General features: G+C 42.0%; 1 protein-coding gene across 1 annotated transcript; it reads left to right on the plus strand.

Moving 5' to 3' along the window:
* Positions 1-117: 117 nt before the first annotated feature.
* ZNF512 (zinc finger protein 512) lies at positions 118-14350 on the plus strand. The gene is made up of 14 exons (XM_058164625.1): positions 118-292; positions 2602-2720; positions 3767-3859; positions 4075-4158; positions 6271-6395; positions 7320-7406; positions 7800-7898; positions 8129-8296; positions 8832-9026; positions 10845-10946; positions 11360-11422; positions 12004-12102; positions 12974-13293; positions 14085-14350. Exons 2-13 carry the CDS (start codon positions 2669-2671, stop codon positions 13259-13261), a joined length of 1455 nt encoding a protein of 484 aa, XP_058020608.1. The 5' UTR covers positions 118-292; positions 2602-2668; the 3' UTR covers positions 13262-13293; positions 14085-14350.
* Positions 14351-16838: the final 2488 nt, after the last annotated feature.

Below are 16838 nucleotides of genomic sequence, written 5' to 3' on the forward strand. Positions count from 1 at the left end.
GAGGGGGATCGTGGGGTGGGGGGGGGGCAAAGCGGCGCTTGCGTCATGGAATTCCGCGTCACCTAGGCAACCAGGAAGGGGAAACAATCGCCTCTCCTCTTTCCGCTTCCTCTAAGGCTCGAAGTGGGAGGACTTGGTCGTCGGGCTGGGTGCTGTTTTTAAAGGACCTCCTCCTTTTGCGTGGCTCTCTAGCTTAAGGGATCCCATTTCCTTGATCCCCGGGATCCCATTTCCTTGATCCTCGGGATCCCGCGCCGCGATCGCCGCGCAGAAAAAGCAACCTGTCGCAAAGGTGAGTCATACGGACGGACGGGCGGGCGGAGGTGGGGTGGGCGGGCGGCTGCTGGGAAGGAGGTCGGAGCTCCGCCGTTCCCTTAAGCGAGGGGTCCGTTAGAGAGCGAGGCTCGTGGCCCTTGCGGAGCGAAGATTGCGTAGTTTAGCCGGCCGCCCACCCACTGGTTTCTGCCCTGCTGGAACCGTCGGTTTTCGCGGTGTTTTTCCCTCTTGAGTTTAGGGACGGACGGCTCGCTGAGCGCCTTTGTACGTTTCCGCCTATTTACCTATTTAACTGAATGGTTAGCCTACCGTCGGATTTCGGCAGCTTCAGGGTCTGTAACGTATTATTTACACTGCGTTATTTTGTGTCTTCGGGTCGGTTTATTGATTCCTTGGAGCCCTTTTGTGGCAAGGTTTTTCCGGGAGTGGTTTGCGATTACAGGCCGCCCTTCAACGGTTCGTTTAGCGACCGCTCAAAGTGTCCAACAGCACTGTGGGACACGTGACTTAGATGACCGTTTGTCACATTTCCGATTTTTGCAGGTGGATGGTGGGGATCCAAATTCAGATGCTTGGCACCTGGCTCGTATTTATGACAGTTGCAGTGTCCTGGGATCGCCTTTTGTGACCACCTGACAGGCAAAGGGGGTGGGGGAAGCCAGGTTCACTTAACAACCGGGTGACTAACTTATAAACCAGTGATTCCCAAAGTGTGAGCCGCGGCCCCCCAGGGAGCCGCGCTATCGTCATGGGGGCGCCGCGGAATATCTGCGCCCGCTGGGTCTGGCGCTGATGCGCCATTTCTGGGGCGTCTGGTGCGCATGCGCAGTTGCAGGTCGGATTTCCGGGGGAGCCGCAGGCGAAAAAGATTGGGAACCTCTGTTATAAACTATAGTGATTCACTTAACACGCGTGGCAAGAAAGGTCGAAAAATGGGACAAAACTCACTGAACCAATGTCTCACTTAGCAACATAACTTTGGGGCTCAATTATGTTTGTAAGTCGAGGACTACTTGTGCTTCTTTCCTAGGGCTCAGAGAGTGATTGACCCAAGGTTACCCAGATGGCTTTGTGCCTGAAGTGGAATTAAAATTCATGGTCTTTTCCATCCGGATGCATGTTAACCAATGCATCAAAGTGGTTCTTCTATCGCATATAGCTCTTGAAATTTTAGGTAATGTGTATAGAACAGTGTTTCTCAACCTCGGCAGCTTGAAGATGGGTGGACTTCAACTCCCAGAATTCTCCTACCAGCTAGCCTGGCAGGGGGATTCTGGGAGTTGAAGTCCACTCATGTTGAAGCTGCCGAGGTTGAGAAACACTGGCATGTAAATGGAGCAATCATTGGATGTGTTCAGGCAGAGACTGGATAGCTATCTGTTACGAATGCTTTCATTTTATATTAGCAATATAGCAATAGCACTTAGACTTACATACTGCTTCATAGTGCTTTGCAGTCCCCTCTAAGTGGTTTACAATGTCAACATATTGCCTCCCCCAACAATCTGGGTTCTCATTTTACTGACCTCAGAAGGATAGAAGGCTAAGTCAACCTTCCTCTGTTCATAATGATAATTTTCATAGCTTGCCTTTTAGCAAGATACACAACATATAGCCAGTTGAAAAATAATTAAAACTTAAGGTAACTAATAATTATAGACCTTTGTACAGTAAAAATTTAGAAAAAACATAGTTAATGAAACCAACCAGTTTATGGCTACCAAAGCTCAGGTTCCATGCCCTTCCAAAATTGCCAATAAAATGCATTGTTTAAAAAAAATCTGTAAAATAGTAACAGTTAAAATCTATATGTGACCAGATGATTTATGTCTGTTGAATAGGGGATGGGACTCTGTGGTTAAAAGGCCTCTCTCAGTTCAAGGATTACATCAGAAATTGGTTCTGAAGGAACAGCATTTATTTAACTTCAGCTTCAATTCAAAGTGCTACTTAGTTAGAAATCGGTGTGTGTGTGTGTGTGTGTGTGTGTGTGCACTATGGAAAGGTTTTTTGAAGTCACCAAGGAACTCAGTAAAGGATTGGAGAACTCAACTCCTTATAATTTCTGCTTACATGCTCTTTCCAATAATAAACACACTGATTATCATCTGAAGTTGTTTTGACACTTTGCAGTGTTTTACTAGTCATTAAATTAAACCATTTTCTGAGCTTGCATGATAAATTGAACCACAAGTTGACCACATAGGCTTAGTTTGCTTACTAGGTAGAACACACACAAAAAGCAGACCCAATATTAAAAGTAGTGAAGCTTAGCATGGCTTGGTGAGGGACTGTATGAACAGTGATGCTTTCTCCTCTTCTCAGAGCCAGCAATTAAAAGGACAGGCCTTGGACATAATGAAGCCATTCATGGGCCAGGTACTGATTTGAGATGAAAGGGATGAAGCCTTCTGCCAAGGCTGTTATGGAAGAGGAGAAAAAAGGTATGGATGAGTTTTGAAGACAAACAAAATAATGTGGGCATAATGGAGCTTATGGATTTTATTTGTTTATGTATAATGTATTATGTATAATGTGTACTAGTTCTATGTTTTTATTGGATATTTTGTAAACCATTGGGAATGTTTGGGGAATCTGATGGTAAATTATAACCGTAAGTGAATGATAATAATATTATAACAAATATATTCGGTCTCTCTCTCCTTAGAATTAGAAAGATATTTCTCCATTTGGAATATATCATGTTTTCCTGCTCTCTCTTGATTAGAGAGTTGTAAGTTTCTAACGATTTGTTAAAATCATATTCATATGTAATAGTCCCACGTAGAAATAGATACTGTACAGCATCCTTTGTCTGTGAGTGCAAATGACCTATTCTGTCACTGCTTCTTTTTAATTCAGTAATTTGAAACCATTATTATATATCTGATTATTATGTAGTCTGATTACAAAAGGAGAAAGGAAGCAAAAGAAAATTGTCTGCCTAAAATTTTTATTTACAATGCAACTGTAGCGACGGATACTTTAGCTGGTTAACTAATTCACCCAAACTTGAAGTCATGAGCTCAGATAATAAGATTGTTTCTTCTTGGCATTTTGCATAGCCACTTTGTAGTTAGTTTTATTTTGTGTTAAATTCAATCTTTTTAAGAGACTGGGCAAACAACTACAAAATGTAGATATTATTTGATTGATGTTTTTATTAGGAGAGTTGGTTTAGTATAATGGTTGAAGTTAGGGTTAGTTCTGTAAATTCTATGCCCATCTTGGACATGATGCAACCTAGGTGATTTTGAGCTAGTCACTTTCTCTCAGCTGTAGGAAAGGAGGAAGTGACAAGTCACTTCTAAAAATATTACCAAGGAAGCTATAGGGACCACTAGTCCAAGAAGTCACTAAAAGTCAACATTGACTTGAAGGCACATGCATACACAAAATCATTTTAGACTATAGCTGCATATATCTTAAACCTATATTTCCTTTTTAAAATCTGTAAATATAAAAAATCTATCTTGGTATCTCTCCCAAGCTGGAGATTCTCACTCCAAGGCAAAGCATAAGATGGAACAAGATGATGAAGACGAGTACAAACAACTTCCCAAAAAGAAGCAAAAAGTTTCTGGTGAGTAGAGTAGTTTTCCCAGTTTTCTGTTTGGCATAGATTAGGAGACCATAAATATTTGTTTCCTTTGATGGATGAAGTTGATCCAGTCTGTGTATGCTACTTTTTCTTTTTCTTTTATCTTTCCGTAATGCCAATTTGAGGATCTTCAGTATTTAGATGAGTTTTGCTCAGGTGTAAATGAAAAATCTCACAAGTGCTTGCCTTTCTCCCAGGAAAAAGACAGCCAGTGGGAAAACAACCTAGTCCAAAGTCCAAAAAGTGCTCTAGAAAGTCAGAACCATCAACATATGCAGCAGGTAAGATGCAGAATCCCATAAAAAATTCTTGTAAGAAAGAATATATGAACATTGTAGAAATAACAGTTAAAAGCTATCACAATTTAGGACTTAACAGTATTGGAAAAAGCTGATACATCTTTCCATTTTCCAGAAGAATTGGAAAAGGAGACTTGGCGTTTTACATGTGCAGCTAAAAAAGGATTACTATACTGCCAAAGGCTTAGTAATAGTATCAATATAAATGCAATACTAAAGATACCTACATAAAGCTATAAGAAGAGAAATCCTACCTAGTGCTTTTCAGGCAAAGGTCTGTGGAGATTCTCAGTCATCCAAGTCATGGTTGTTCCAAAGGAGCCTTTTTTCAAACAGCAATTGGACTTCATTGTTTTTTCTTGAAGACATTTCATTTCTCCTCCAAGGTGCTTCTTCAGTTCTAGCTAACTGGTGGAAAAGGAAGGATTTATGATGCTCCTTCAATGGAATGAAATGACAAAGTTGCTTCTCTTCTCTCTCTGTAATGAAAGTGCTCCTACTGGATTTTTTTGTGGATTTGACAAAGGCTCAGTTGGGATAGCCACAAGCTTTGAGTGCTTCGTTGATGTGTTTTTGTTCTTTCTCTTTCTCCTTTCGCTATGAGAAACGAGGTTGTCCACTCCAAAGACAAAACACCCAGCACAGTGTTGAATATGTAGTATAATGCAGTGAGGCATTGCAGACTTGTACATTGGGGAAACAAAATCTCTTGTTTACAATGCAGTCCTTTCAGCAGTCCCAAGATGGTTCCATACTCCTTTGCACTCTGATTCAGGTACTCTGGAAACACGGATTAACCCCCAAGTGATTTCAGTGACTCTCATGGTGTTAACAACTGGCTGATTGAAACGAGTATAAATCCTTCCTTTCCCACTTAGAACTGAAGAAGCTTCTTGCAGAAGTGAAACATCTTCAAGAAAATGCAAGGAAGTCCAGTTGCCATTCCAAAAAAAAAAAAAAGCACCTTTGGGACATTTTCAGGCAAAGCTATTTTTGCAGATAATGGCAAAGCAATTTAATTTTGGAAAGAAAGATGCCTTAGAGCAGGGGTGTCAAACCTGATTTCATTGAGGGATGCATCAGGATTGTGTTTGACCTGCGGGGGGGCAGGGCCTGGGCGGGCATCTTGATGTCACTCATGTTGGGGGCATCTGTGGTAGCCCGATTGCTCTGCAAGCAGAAGTCCAACCCTCCTGAGCTCCATTTCGTTGCAGAGGCTGTCGCAGCCAAAAACAGAGCTCGGGGGTGGGGTGGGGGCTGCACGCAGCCCTCCCGAGCGCAGTTTTCACTGGCAGAGGCACCACAGGCTGGTCCTTCGCTGTTTCCAAGGTGGCCCCCTGGGCCAGATCCAAGCATCCCATGGACTGGATACGGCCCTCGGGCCTTGAGTTTGACACTCCTGCTCTAGAGACAAATGACGCCAATACAACTCTTCTCTGACGTTCATTAGAACGTCTTTCTCTGCATAGCAAATTGCAGCCAAAATCTTTCTGAGAGAATAGCCTCACTTCTTAATACTTTGTAGTTGACTTAGACAAAAGACATATCGAGTCGAAATAATGCTTTACCCAATTCTTGTTTGATAGAGGAACACATTGGGAGATACTGGGTTGTCTTGCTGGAAATTATTTGACAAAAATTGGCTGGCTGTCTATTAATAAAACTCTAAGTTGGATCCTGTATTCATCAAGGTTTGATCTAGCTCATTTCCAAGATCATCTAAAATTCATTGGCTCTGCTTCCATAAGCAGGACATGAACTTTGTTCCTCTGCAGTGGCTGGAATGTAGGAGTACTCTGCCTCTAATCCAGGAAGTAGCCCATATAAGCATAATGAATATATGCTTCCTTTGCCTGTCCTCGTTCTCGCCATCTACTGCACCATGCCTGATTTTGTATTCCTATCTTTCTCTTTACTCACCACTTCTCTAAACTAAATTGCCCCCACCACCATTTTTATTGTGCTGGAGGTGCTTTAACCCTGCCATTTTGGTGGTTCTGTTCTGACCTTGTCGCTCTTCAAAAGGAAGGCCCAGTTGGGTTACCTACAGAGAAGATTAAAATGTTGAATCATCACCATCCTGTGCTCTGGCAGGAAGCTTAGAAGAGCAGTGGTACTTGGAGATTCTGGACAAGGGCCGTGTCACTTGCCCAATCTGCCGATGTGTAGTGAGGAAGACGGTGGAAGGATTGAAAAAGCATATGGCAAATTGCCACCAGGTGAGGAGATGGGAAATACAGTCCCTGTGATTTCTGTTAGGACATCCAAAGAAGGTCCAGCTATTCCAACATTTCATCTTTAGTCTGGGTGATCAGATAGTTATTTCCCTAACATATCCCAAACCATGTTTCCTTTGGCTTTTGAAGTTCTGATTAGGACACACCAGCTTATATACAGTGAAATGGTCAGAATGAGATAATATATTAGAAATTTAATTTTATATGTATTTCTGTTGTGCCCCTTCCTCTTTATTGATCCTTTATCAAACTAAAAAATGCCAAATATATTTTTCCTCATGTGGAAGAGATCCAAAAGTCGATCATTTTGATTGCTTAGTTATTTCCAGTTTTATACTATTCTTTTTATCATAAAACTGCACAATGTAAAAAGTGCAATAGCACGATAAACACGTCTAAAGATATTAGATTTCAGCTTTATTTTAAATAATTCTTCCTTAAATATTTAAAATTTCTCCAAAGGGAAATTCTATTTTATTGTTACTGCATATTGAATGAATATTCCCTGGTAAGATATCATTAGTTCAGATTCAACAATGCAAATGTAAGACCAGGATTTTTCCCCTTTAGGTACTGTTTCCTTTTTGAGTTGTATTTGCCTTTTAGTTTAGTTCGAAATCCGTATTTTGAAACGTATACATTTGTGCAAGAAAGGTGTTTTAGGTGAAATTCCCCTAATTGTATAGAACGGGGGTCTCCAACCTTGGGAATTTTATCAGAATTCTGGGAGTTGAAGTCCACCAAGCATAAAAGTTCCCAAGGTTGGAGACCCCTGGTATAGAATGAGGATATTCTATAACGCTAAGATCGAACATCGTTCAGTACCATTGAGTGGAGGGAGAGCTGGGCTAGCACATAACCATTTCAGCTTAAACTCTTGGCTGTCTTAACACTTTCTATTCCTAGGAGATGTTCACATGTCAGCACTGTGGGAAACAGCTGCGATCTCTTGCAGGAATGAAGTATCACATCATGGCAGATCACAACAGCCTGGTATGGTGCAAAAGTATATATCTATAAAAAGTCTTGTCTAGGAAAGACCTTGGTGCTCCCAGGATAGTCCACTTGAACATTTAAGCTACCTAGCACTTGGAAATTGGGGGTGACCCCCTCTGCAGCAATTTATTGCAGTGCTAAAACAATAGCTCAGTGCTTTGTTCCGAAACCCCTGTCGGGCCCCATGCCTCAGCAGCACTGAAAAAACAAGAAGTTCCTCATGGAGCCCAGTTGGGAGAATGGACTGAGACCCAAGGTCCTCCTGTGACTGACTTGCAGGGTTTTAAATGTCCCGTGCCTATCTTGCTTGTTCTTTGTAAGGTAAACTTCCTTTGATTTGCTGTAAATAGTAGCCCTGGGTTAGTCTTTCTCTTCTCTGCTTTTATGCAGCCAATTAGGAAGGAAGCCAGCCAGTTGGATAAGCAGAGCGAGCGAGAGTGTTTGCGGAGAGTCCTGAAGCGCATGGGGAAGCTCAAGTGCACAAGAGAGGTGAGCTTCAGCTACTAAGGTTGTGGGACATCTTTACAACTCAGATGGACTTTCCCAAGTCCCAAGAAGAGAACCTTTGCCTGTTCTTGGGGAGTAGTGGGCCAGGGGATTAGACTTGTCTTCTGGATTTCTGACCATAGGTAGGGAAAAAATAATGCATCTATTTTTTTCCCCCTCTCTCTCTCGGGACTCAGGAACTGACCACTGTTTTTCTCTGCCTGCTTCTACAGGGATGTACAGGCAGCTTCACCAGCATAATGGGGTATCTCTACCACACACAGAAATGTGGCAAAGCAGCTGCCGAACTGGAGAAGATGGCCTTAAAATGCCATCACTGCAATAAAGCGTATCGGTCCAAGGCAGGCCTTGTTTACCACTTGAAATCTGAGCACGGACCTGTGAGTTCTTTGGGGACTGAACCTAGGGAGAATGGCTGGGGGAACGGATAAGCTTCTGAGCATCCTTTTAGTTTGTCTCTTGACTTCTTCGCCTTCACGAGTCATCACGAGGATTTCAAGTCTTTTTTTTTTTTCTAAAAAGGACATACTAGGGCAGGGGTCTCCAACCTCTCCACAAGTCTTAAAGTTGCCAAGGTTGGAGACCCCTGTACTAGGGCACAGGATAATTGTGGCATGGGGAGGAAAAACCCGAGGCCCATGACAATATTCAGAAATGCTGTTGTGTCATAGTATTTCTGATTCTATAACAGGTGTCAAACTCACCACATCACGTTGCCATCACATGACTTATCACGACTTTTTTTTTCTCTTCGTGGAGCTGGGGTAGGTGTGGCCTACGCGTGACACATTCAGCCTGCTGGCCACCAGCTTAACACCCCTGCTCTATAATAAGAATCAATTCTTATTGTTCGATTCTCTTCCCAGGTCTTTGAGTAGTGACTGAAACAAATGTTACCTTGGCTTTTCCTGTCAGGTGTCATTTCTCCATGAAGACAGCAGGACAACTCCTCTGAAGGACCCAAGCATGGAATCAAGCAGCATAGGCAGAATCCAGAGGAAGTCTGCTAAGGTGGCTGCCTACTACCTGCATGAATTGGCTAATGAAGAACTTATAAAAGAGTGGCCAAAGAGGAAGGTCTTGCAGGATCTTGTTCCTGATGATCGGAAGGTACCAGATTTGCATGTTCTATAAAGAGGGAAATGTCCAACGTCTGTGTAGCTAAGAAATGAAATACCACAAGTAAAAATTGTGTTTGAGAGGAGCAAATCGGTGCTTGGGGCACATATTGCTCTTTAGTTACTCCAGATCAGTGGAGCATCCATGGCAAGAGTTCTATTGGTAGCTATGACTGTATATAAAGTTCTGGGAAGAGCTACTTTTCCTTATTCCTTCAGACAATGATCGAGCCTTTCCAGGATGAGAGGGGCATTTCCAGTTCTTGTGGTATAATTTGCCCTGTTTTTGAGATTGCGAAATAAATCCCAAATCTTTGTTCATGACTGGGAATCCAAGCTGATTTATTTACATCCTTCTTGGAATGTTGCATACATAGAGAGAAGCAAAGAAGCCCTTTGCTATATAATCCTCGGAAACTAGACCTGAACTAAATAGAAGTAGCTGGAAGATTGTTAAATTATTAAATCAACCCAGAGTTAGTGCAAACCATGCTTTGCTTAAATTATATGTACAAAAGCAGCTCTTTATGAACTTGATGTAACGTTTTCCATTCTTTCTGTGGGAAATGCAAGACTATTTGGGATGTTTATGATTAGAATTTGTCATTGGAAGGACTTTGTGCATCATTCCCAAGACTTTGATGACCAGCAGTTATCTGTCTCTTTTGTAGAGGTCATTGGAAGTTCTTAGTTTGATTTTGTCTGGGTATTCACGTTGTTGTTTTTTTATTGTAAACTACCCAGAGTCTTTTTACAAGTTGGGCATCCTTGACATGTAATCAATATAACCCATTCCAGTTGGCTTTAGCCTTGCTAACAGTTTCTGTCTTTTATGTTAGATTTTTCTAACCCTAACCCTAATATGTATAGTTGCTGGCAAATTGAGAGTTGTCTGCCTGAATATACATTGTGAGTTTGATTAGGTATTGATCTTGCCTGACATCAAAAGTCTTTTAAGAGGGGATGATTGGCTCAAACACAGTAGGTAGAAAGGGCAGCTTCATTTAAAAAGAATATAGAATAGAATAGAATTTTTTATTGACCAAGTGTGATTGGACACACAAGGAATTTGTCTTGGTGCATATGCTTTCAGTGTACATAAAAGAAAAGATACCTTCATCAAGAATTCTAAGGTACAACACTTAATAATAGTCCTAGGGTACAAATAAGCAATCATGAAATTATATCAATATAAATCATAAGGATACAAGCAACAAAGTTACAGTCATACAGTCATAAGTGGAAGGAGATGGGTGATGGGAACAAAGAGAAGATTAATAGTAGTGCAGATTTAGTAAATAGTTTGACAGTGTTGAAGGAATTATTTGTATAGCAGAGTGATGGTGTTCGGGAAGAAACTGTTCTTGTGTCTGTGCTCTATAGCATTGTTTTGAGGGTAGGAGTTGAAACAGTTTATGTCCAGGATGTGAGGGGTCTGTAAATATTTTCACAGCCCTCTTTTTGACTCATGCAGTATACAGGTTCTCAATGGAAGGCAGGTTGGTAGCCATTGTTTTTTCTGCAGTTCTAATTATCCTCTGAAGTCTGTGTCTGTCTTGTTGGGTTGCAGAACCAAACCAGACAGTTATAGAGGTGCAAATGATAGACTCAATAATTCCTCTGTAGAACTGAATCAGCAGCTCCTTGGGCAGTTTGAGCTTACTGAGTTGTCGCAGAAAGAACATTCTTTGTTGTCCTTTTTGGATGATGTTTTTGATGATGTTTTCTTCATTTAAAAAGAATATATAGAGATGACAGCACCAGCTCCTGAACCCTTAGTTTTTGCTTTTGTTCTGTTCTCCTATCTCAGCTCAAATATACTCGACCAGGGATGCCTGCTGTGAGCCAGGAGGTTCTGTGCAAGTGGAGGTCAGAAATAAAGACCTACAGACGGGTCCATTGCCCCAACCAGGTAACTATAGCCCCCGCCAGGTAAGATTGGATTTGGTGAGCAGGGAGTATGGTTTGCAGTTAAAATTAGTTCTTGTCCCCATCACAATTTCATTAGAAATGTGGTCCTGATTAACTGCAGTTAATGGGACAGTTTCATCCTATTTCCAAACTGACCCAAATATATAAGACACATCTGTGAAGGGCTCCTTGGAGTTAGTTGCACAATCTGCAGATCTGTGAATTTTTTTTTTTATTATCTCTCTTTCTGTCATATCTCCTCTACAGGCACAAAGGAAAGCCTCTTTCTCAAAATCACACCAACTGATCAATGGTGGTTATAGCTTGCGTGAAATCTTTTTTTCCTCATAGTTGTCGGCCTAGGTCACTCGACCTTTACATAGTGATCCTTATTTCTGTTTTGTTTCTCTCAAGGGTTGCGAATGTGTCTACGGCAGCATCTCTGGTCTTAAGGCCCATCTGGGCAATTGCACCCTGGTATGTATCAGTTGACAAGCTTGTATGGAGGCCTTCTCAGTTGTTGCCAAGAAAAGTCCTATGAAGCAGGGGAAACTAGGCATACGATCAATTCCGACATGTTTTCTGCCGGACCTGTCCTCTCCAAAAGATTCATATTTTGTATGTAAGACTTTGCCCCCTTAAGTGATATCAGCATGGCTCCCTTGCTTAGTTTGTGGAAAACGTTACCTTTGAGCAGGGGTCTCCAACCTTGGCAACTTTAAGCCTGGTGGACTTCAACTCCCAGAATTCCCCGGCCAGCTTTGCTGGCTGGGGGATTCTGGGAGTTGAAGTCTTTCAGGCTTAAAGTTGCCAAAGTTGGAGGCCCCTGCCTTTGAGGACAGAAAGAAAATTTTGTTTTTCCTCCAAACTGTTTCACTCGGATTTTCCCATGAATAGGAAAAGGGTTATGATGCTTTAGATGTGATCAGCGTCAAGAGGAAAGCCACAGTATTACAAAACTCCCCAGAGTAAAACCTCTTGCTTATTCTCACTTCTTTTCCTTAATGTTCACTGTCATTGCTAGGAATGGTCATGATTTTGTCTTTCCTTAATTACAGGGCGAGTTTGTGGCTGGGAAGTACAAGTGCTTGATTTGTGAGAAGGAGTTTGTGTCTGAGAGTGGGGTCAAATACCACATAAACACTGTGCACTCTGAGGTGAGGAGCTGGTCTCAAAAGCATGGACCTGTGTGTGTTTGCACACACGCCATGGTTTTAGGCCTTTTTTCTGCCTATTCTTCACGGGTGGGAGAGGGACAAGGGTTCAAACATTTTCCTGTGCTGAGAGTCAAGGTCAGGGGTGGGCTGCTGGGGGTTCGCAGGGGTTCGGGAGAACCTCTAGCTAAGATTCTGTGCAGTTCAGAGAACCCCCAAATCCCACTCCTGGCTGACCCTGCCCACCCTGCCTTTCCCAGGAGTCCCCACATGGTCCATTTTTTTTTTTTAATTTACATTTATATCCCGCCCTTCTCCGAAGACTCAGGGCGGCTTACAGTGTGTAAGGCAATAGTCTCATTCTATTTGTATATTTACAAAGTCAACTTATTGCCCCCCCCCCAACAATCTGGGTCCTCATTTTACCTACCTTATAAAGGATGGAAGGCTGAGTCAACCTTGGACCTGGTGGGACTAGAACCTGCAGTAACTGCAGGCAGCTGTGTTTTAATAACAGGCTTCTTACAGCCTGAGCCACACCGCGGCCATTTTGGATGCAGTTAGGTGCAGGGCGCACACGGAGGCTCGGGAAGGGCGAAAAACGGGCCTACCGGAAGTACGGGAATTTCAGGAAGGCCCCTGGAGCCTGGGGAAGCCGATTTCACCCTCCTGGAGACTCAAGGAAAGCCTCCAGAGCCTGGGGAGGGGAAAAAGCCGCCTCCCCATGGTGGAGGAGGCCAGCTAGGCCCCACCCACCATGGCCACACCCACCCAGCAACTGGGCAGAGAACCCCTTGCTAAAATTTTTGAAGCGCACCCCTGCTCAAGGTCATCAGTGTGTGTCCAGCATTTGTACTGTGCCTCTTCCCCTCAGGACTGGTTTGATAACACAAACCCCACTAAGAGCTTTGAAAAACTGGTAAAGCTGCAGCAAAAAGAGGCTGAGCAAAAAAGGCAACGCAAGAAGCACACCTCCAGTCGGAGCCGTAAGAAGAAGCTGCGGAGCGCCACTGCAAAGAAGTCACCAAGGCTAGGACCAGATCAGAACCAACGGCAGGGGGTCAAAGTCAGCCATTCTAAGATGGCAGACTGTGAAACTAGGAGCCTGGAAGAAGAGGATTCTCTCCCTTTGAAATACAGTCACAGAAGGGTGAAGAAATAGCCTTTTGCAGAAATTTCTGCTTTGCAGGACAGGTACAGCAGGAGTATCTTATATTTAGGGAAGCATGTACTTAGCAAAACTTGGGAGGAAGAAGAGAGAGGAGAGAGAGGATTCGTTTGAGGAGTGAAATCGAGCTACTAACAGTCCTACTAGTTACTAGTTGGCAACTTTAAGAGATGTGGACTTGCTGGCTGAGGAATTTGGGGAGTTGAAGTCCACCCCTCTTAAAATTGCCAAGATTGAAAAATGCTGTTCTAGATCAGGGGTGTCAAACTCACATTGTCACGCAGCGTCACGTGACGTATCGGGACTTTTTTCCCCCTTCACTAAACCAGGCATGGGTGTGGGTAGCACATGATGCATCCAGCCCACAGACTGGGAGTTTGACAGTCCTGTTCTAGATGAAATCTGGCCATTTGAACTAGAAATTTTTGCCAAGTTGTTCAGAGTCATTCCATTGCATGCGAGAGGAGAAAATATATTTTAAGTTCTCAAATATAATATGTAAGAATCTAGCAGGGGCAGGGCTTGGGAGTCAATTGATCTCAAATTGCTCCCCAAATCCCCACTCAATTATTTGAGGCTTTTTTCCCTTTGAAATGTTTCAGCAGCTAAAATTCCAAATGCTGGAATGAGACCCATCTTGGAAAGGAGAGGGAGGATTTTCCATCTTCCCTAAGAAACAGATATCAATAAATTGGAATAGATATAAGATTTTTCCATGGCAAACACAGCCCACGTTTTCTTTTTAAAGGACTGTAAAAGTGACTGCAGCTATAGCATTGTCACTTGGAAATAAGAAAGGCATGTTTCTTAATCACAGGAAATGGGAAACGGAAGAAATTCTTGGCTTGAATTCACCTCTTGCAAGTTCAGTGAAGATAGAGAGTAGAGTGTCTGGGAGAAGAACTGGTCAACAGTATGAGTAAGAAGCCTTCCCTGAAATTCAACTGTTCCAGTCTAGTTGCAGTAAAACAAGATCTGTTATATACTGTTACATACTGAGCCAAGTGCTTGCATAGGATTAAGTTGCAACATATGCTTATGAAATATTATACCACAAAGAAAATAAAGTTACTAATCACTCTAGTTGTGTGTTTTTTGTATCAAAATTATCATTTACTGTTACTATCTTAATAAAAAGCAAACAAGAACTGAATTCCTTCCAGTGAATTGAACACAAGAGTGGAGAACCTACACAAATGGGCTGGACTCATCTAATTAGCAATTATATTTAATTCAAATTGATCTGGCCTTGCTTGTGGCTAAATTAAGTCCCCTTGTATTGTGCAAAAGTATTTCCGAAATAATTAATTGACTGAGCCCTTTCTCTTCCCACCTCACTGGGTCCCACACCTTCCTCCCTATCTCTCTTAACATGGCTCAGTCCTTTTTCCTATAGATCTCCTTCAGGAAGCAGCCAATCCACAGCATGGCCTTCCTATGCCGAAGCCGTGTGGTGCCAACCTGGAGGTGGGCACCATTTTGGAAGCCGGCCCCATGACAAGTGGGAAGATGCACTAGGTCTCCCTAGATTTTCCCCACCACCGAGGTACCCCATGCTCCACCTAACAACCTGCGCAGTTGCTTAACAACTCCAATAGCAAAAGCAGGATCAAAAAATAAGGCAATTCAAGTGCTTCACTTAATAACACAACTGCACCCATAATTGGAAAGTTCCATTATGGTCATACGTCATATGTAGTAATGCTAATAAAGCTTCTCAAGGGAGCATACAATGGGATTACCGTATTTTTTGAAGTATAAGATGCACTTTCCCCCCCCCCCCTAAAAGAGGGTGAAAATTTGGGTGTGTCTTATACACCGAATGTAGCCCCGCCCACCCTTTGGCCTCTGCCTCCCAGCAGTTTACCTCCTTGCAGCAAACAGCCTGTTTCAGCTTCAGCACAACCAGCAATTTACCTTCTTATAGCAAACAGCCCGTTTCAGCTTCAGCAAAACCTGATTAGCACAAGCAGTTGTTTGTTGCAAGGAGGCAAATTGCTGGGAGGCAGGGTTTTTTTTCTTGTGCTAATCAGGCTGTGCTGAAAATGAAAGTAAAGCATGCTGTTTGCTGCAAGGAGAAAAATTGCTGGGAAGCAGAGGCAGATTTTTTTTCTTGTTTTCTTCCCAAAAAAGGTAGGTCCATCTTATAGTCCAGAACGTCTTATACTCCAAAAAATGCAGTATTTCTCTGATAGAGTGCATTATTATTAAGAAGTTTTTATTCAGGACCACTTGCAGATAAAGATTGAGCCTCAAGGTAAGGAGCTCCAAAACACATTGTGGGCATTGGGAAGGTCGTCGTTTGGGATGGTTAAAAAGTCATGAAAGCATTAACCTCACTCAGTAGGTCTGGCATTACTTTCTCCTTTCTGTAAAACAGTCCCCAACAGGACTGCTTATTTCAACTTTATCCCTCAGCCTCCATGGATTATATTTTAAACTGTCCTTCCCTTTGTATACCGAGTCTCTGGCAATGTGAAACTATAGTCATGCAGTAGGACAAATTCTCTTGGGCAAAGTATTCAGTCAAGCCCAATTGGTTCATATTAACATTTTATTAGCCTCGGGAAAAGAAAATAATCAGACAACATAAAATAAATGAACAAGTTAAACACTAAATTATCTAAAAAGTAAAGAGCTATTAAATCTATTAGTATATGCAGGCTACATAAATCAGTGTTAATACTCAGAAGAATTCCATTTTAAAAAATGACTCCTATGATGATGGGAAAGAAGAATTTGATCCCCACTCATATTCACACATGCTTAACTTGTTTTCTGAAATCAATTCTGTATAAAAAAAACATTTTTTTAAAGTTTGATAGTACAAGCTCTCATCAATTGGCCAAATATGCTACATTTGGAAAGCCTAAGGTTGTGTAAATGCTGTGTCAATGCATTTTCTAACCTTTTATTGACTTAATAGCAGCTGAGATACTGTTTTCTGTATAGTAAATTTGATACAAGTTTCTGAAATTGAGATACTTGCATGTATAATATTTGACATGGGAGATGAAAAGCAATGATCCTCCAACCATACAGAAGGGATGAATTTGGGGATATTTTCAATGCTATCCTGGTAGGAGATGCTCATCCTTCTTGTATGTCTGGAAGATGCTTGGTAGTCTATCATTGTTCGGGTTCAAGAATCCTAAGTGAGGGAATGAGAGGGCTGGTTTCACTTAGCAGTTATAAATGGGGGTGGTGATCCACATTCCAATCACTTTATTTGATTTTTTTTATCAGTGTTTGTTATAAACAAAATTATAAAATCAACTTTTTGCTCTACGTTCCTATTAATTCAAATCATTTCTATAACAACAAAATTTAAAATCAAAATATCATTATTTTCTGTTTTGAGAGTAAAGTCCAGAAGTAGTTTCCAAATGGAAACAAAACTAGGTAAATTCTTCTTTTTAATTAAAGTAGTCAATTAGTTGCCTCCAGTTTTGGTCACCACGATGTAAAAAAGATGTTGAGACTCTAGAAAGAGCACAAAGAAGAGCAACAAAGATGAATAGGGGACTGGAGGCTAAAACATATGAAGAACGGTTGCAGGAACTGGGTATGT

Source organism: Ahaetulla prasina, chromosome 1 (assembly GCF_028640845.1).
Source record: "Ahaetulla prasina isolate Xishuangbanna chromosome 1, ASM2864084v1, whole genome shotgun sequence".
NCBI classification, from domain to species: Eukaryota; Metazoa; Chordata; class Lepidosauria; order Squamata; family Colubridae; genus Ahaetulla; species Ahaetulla prasina.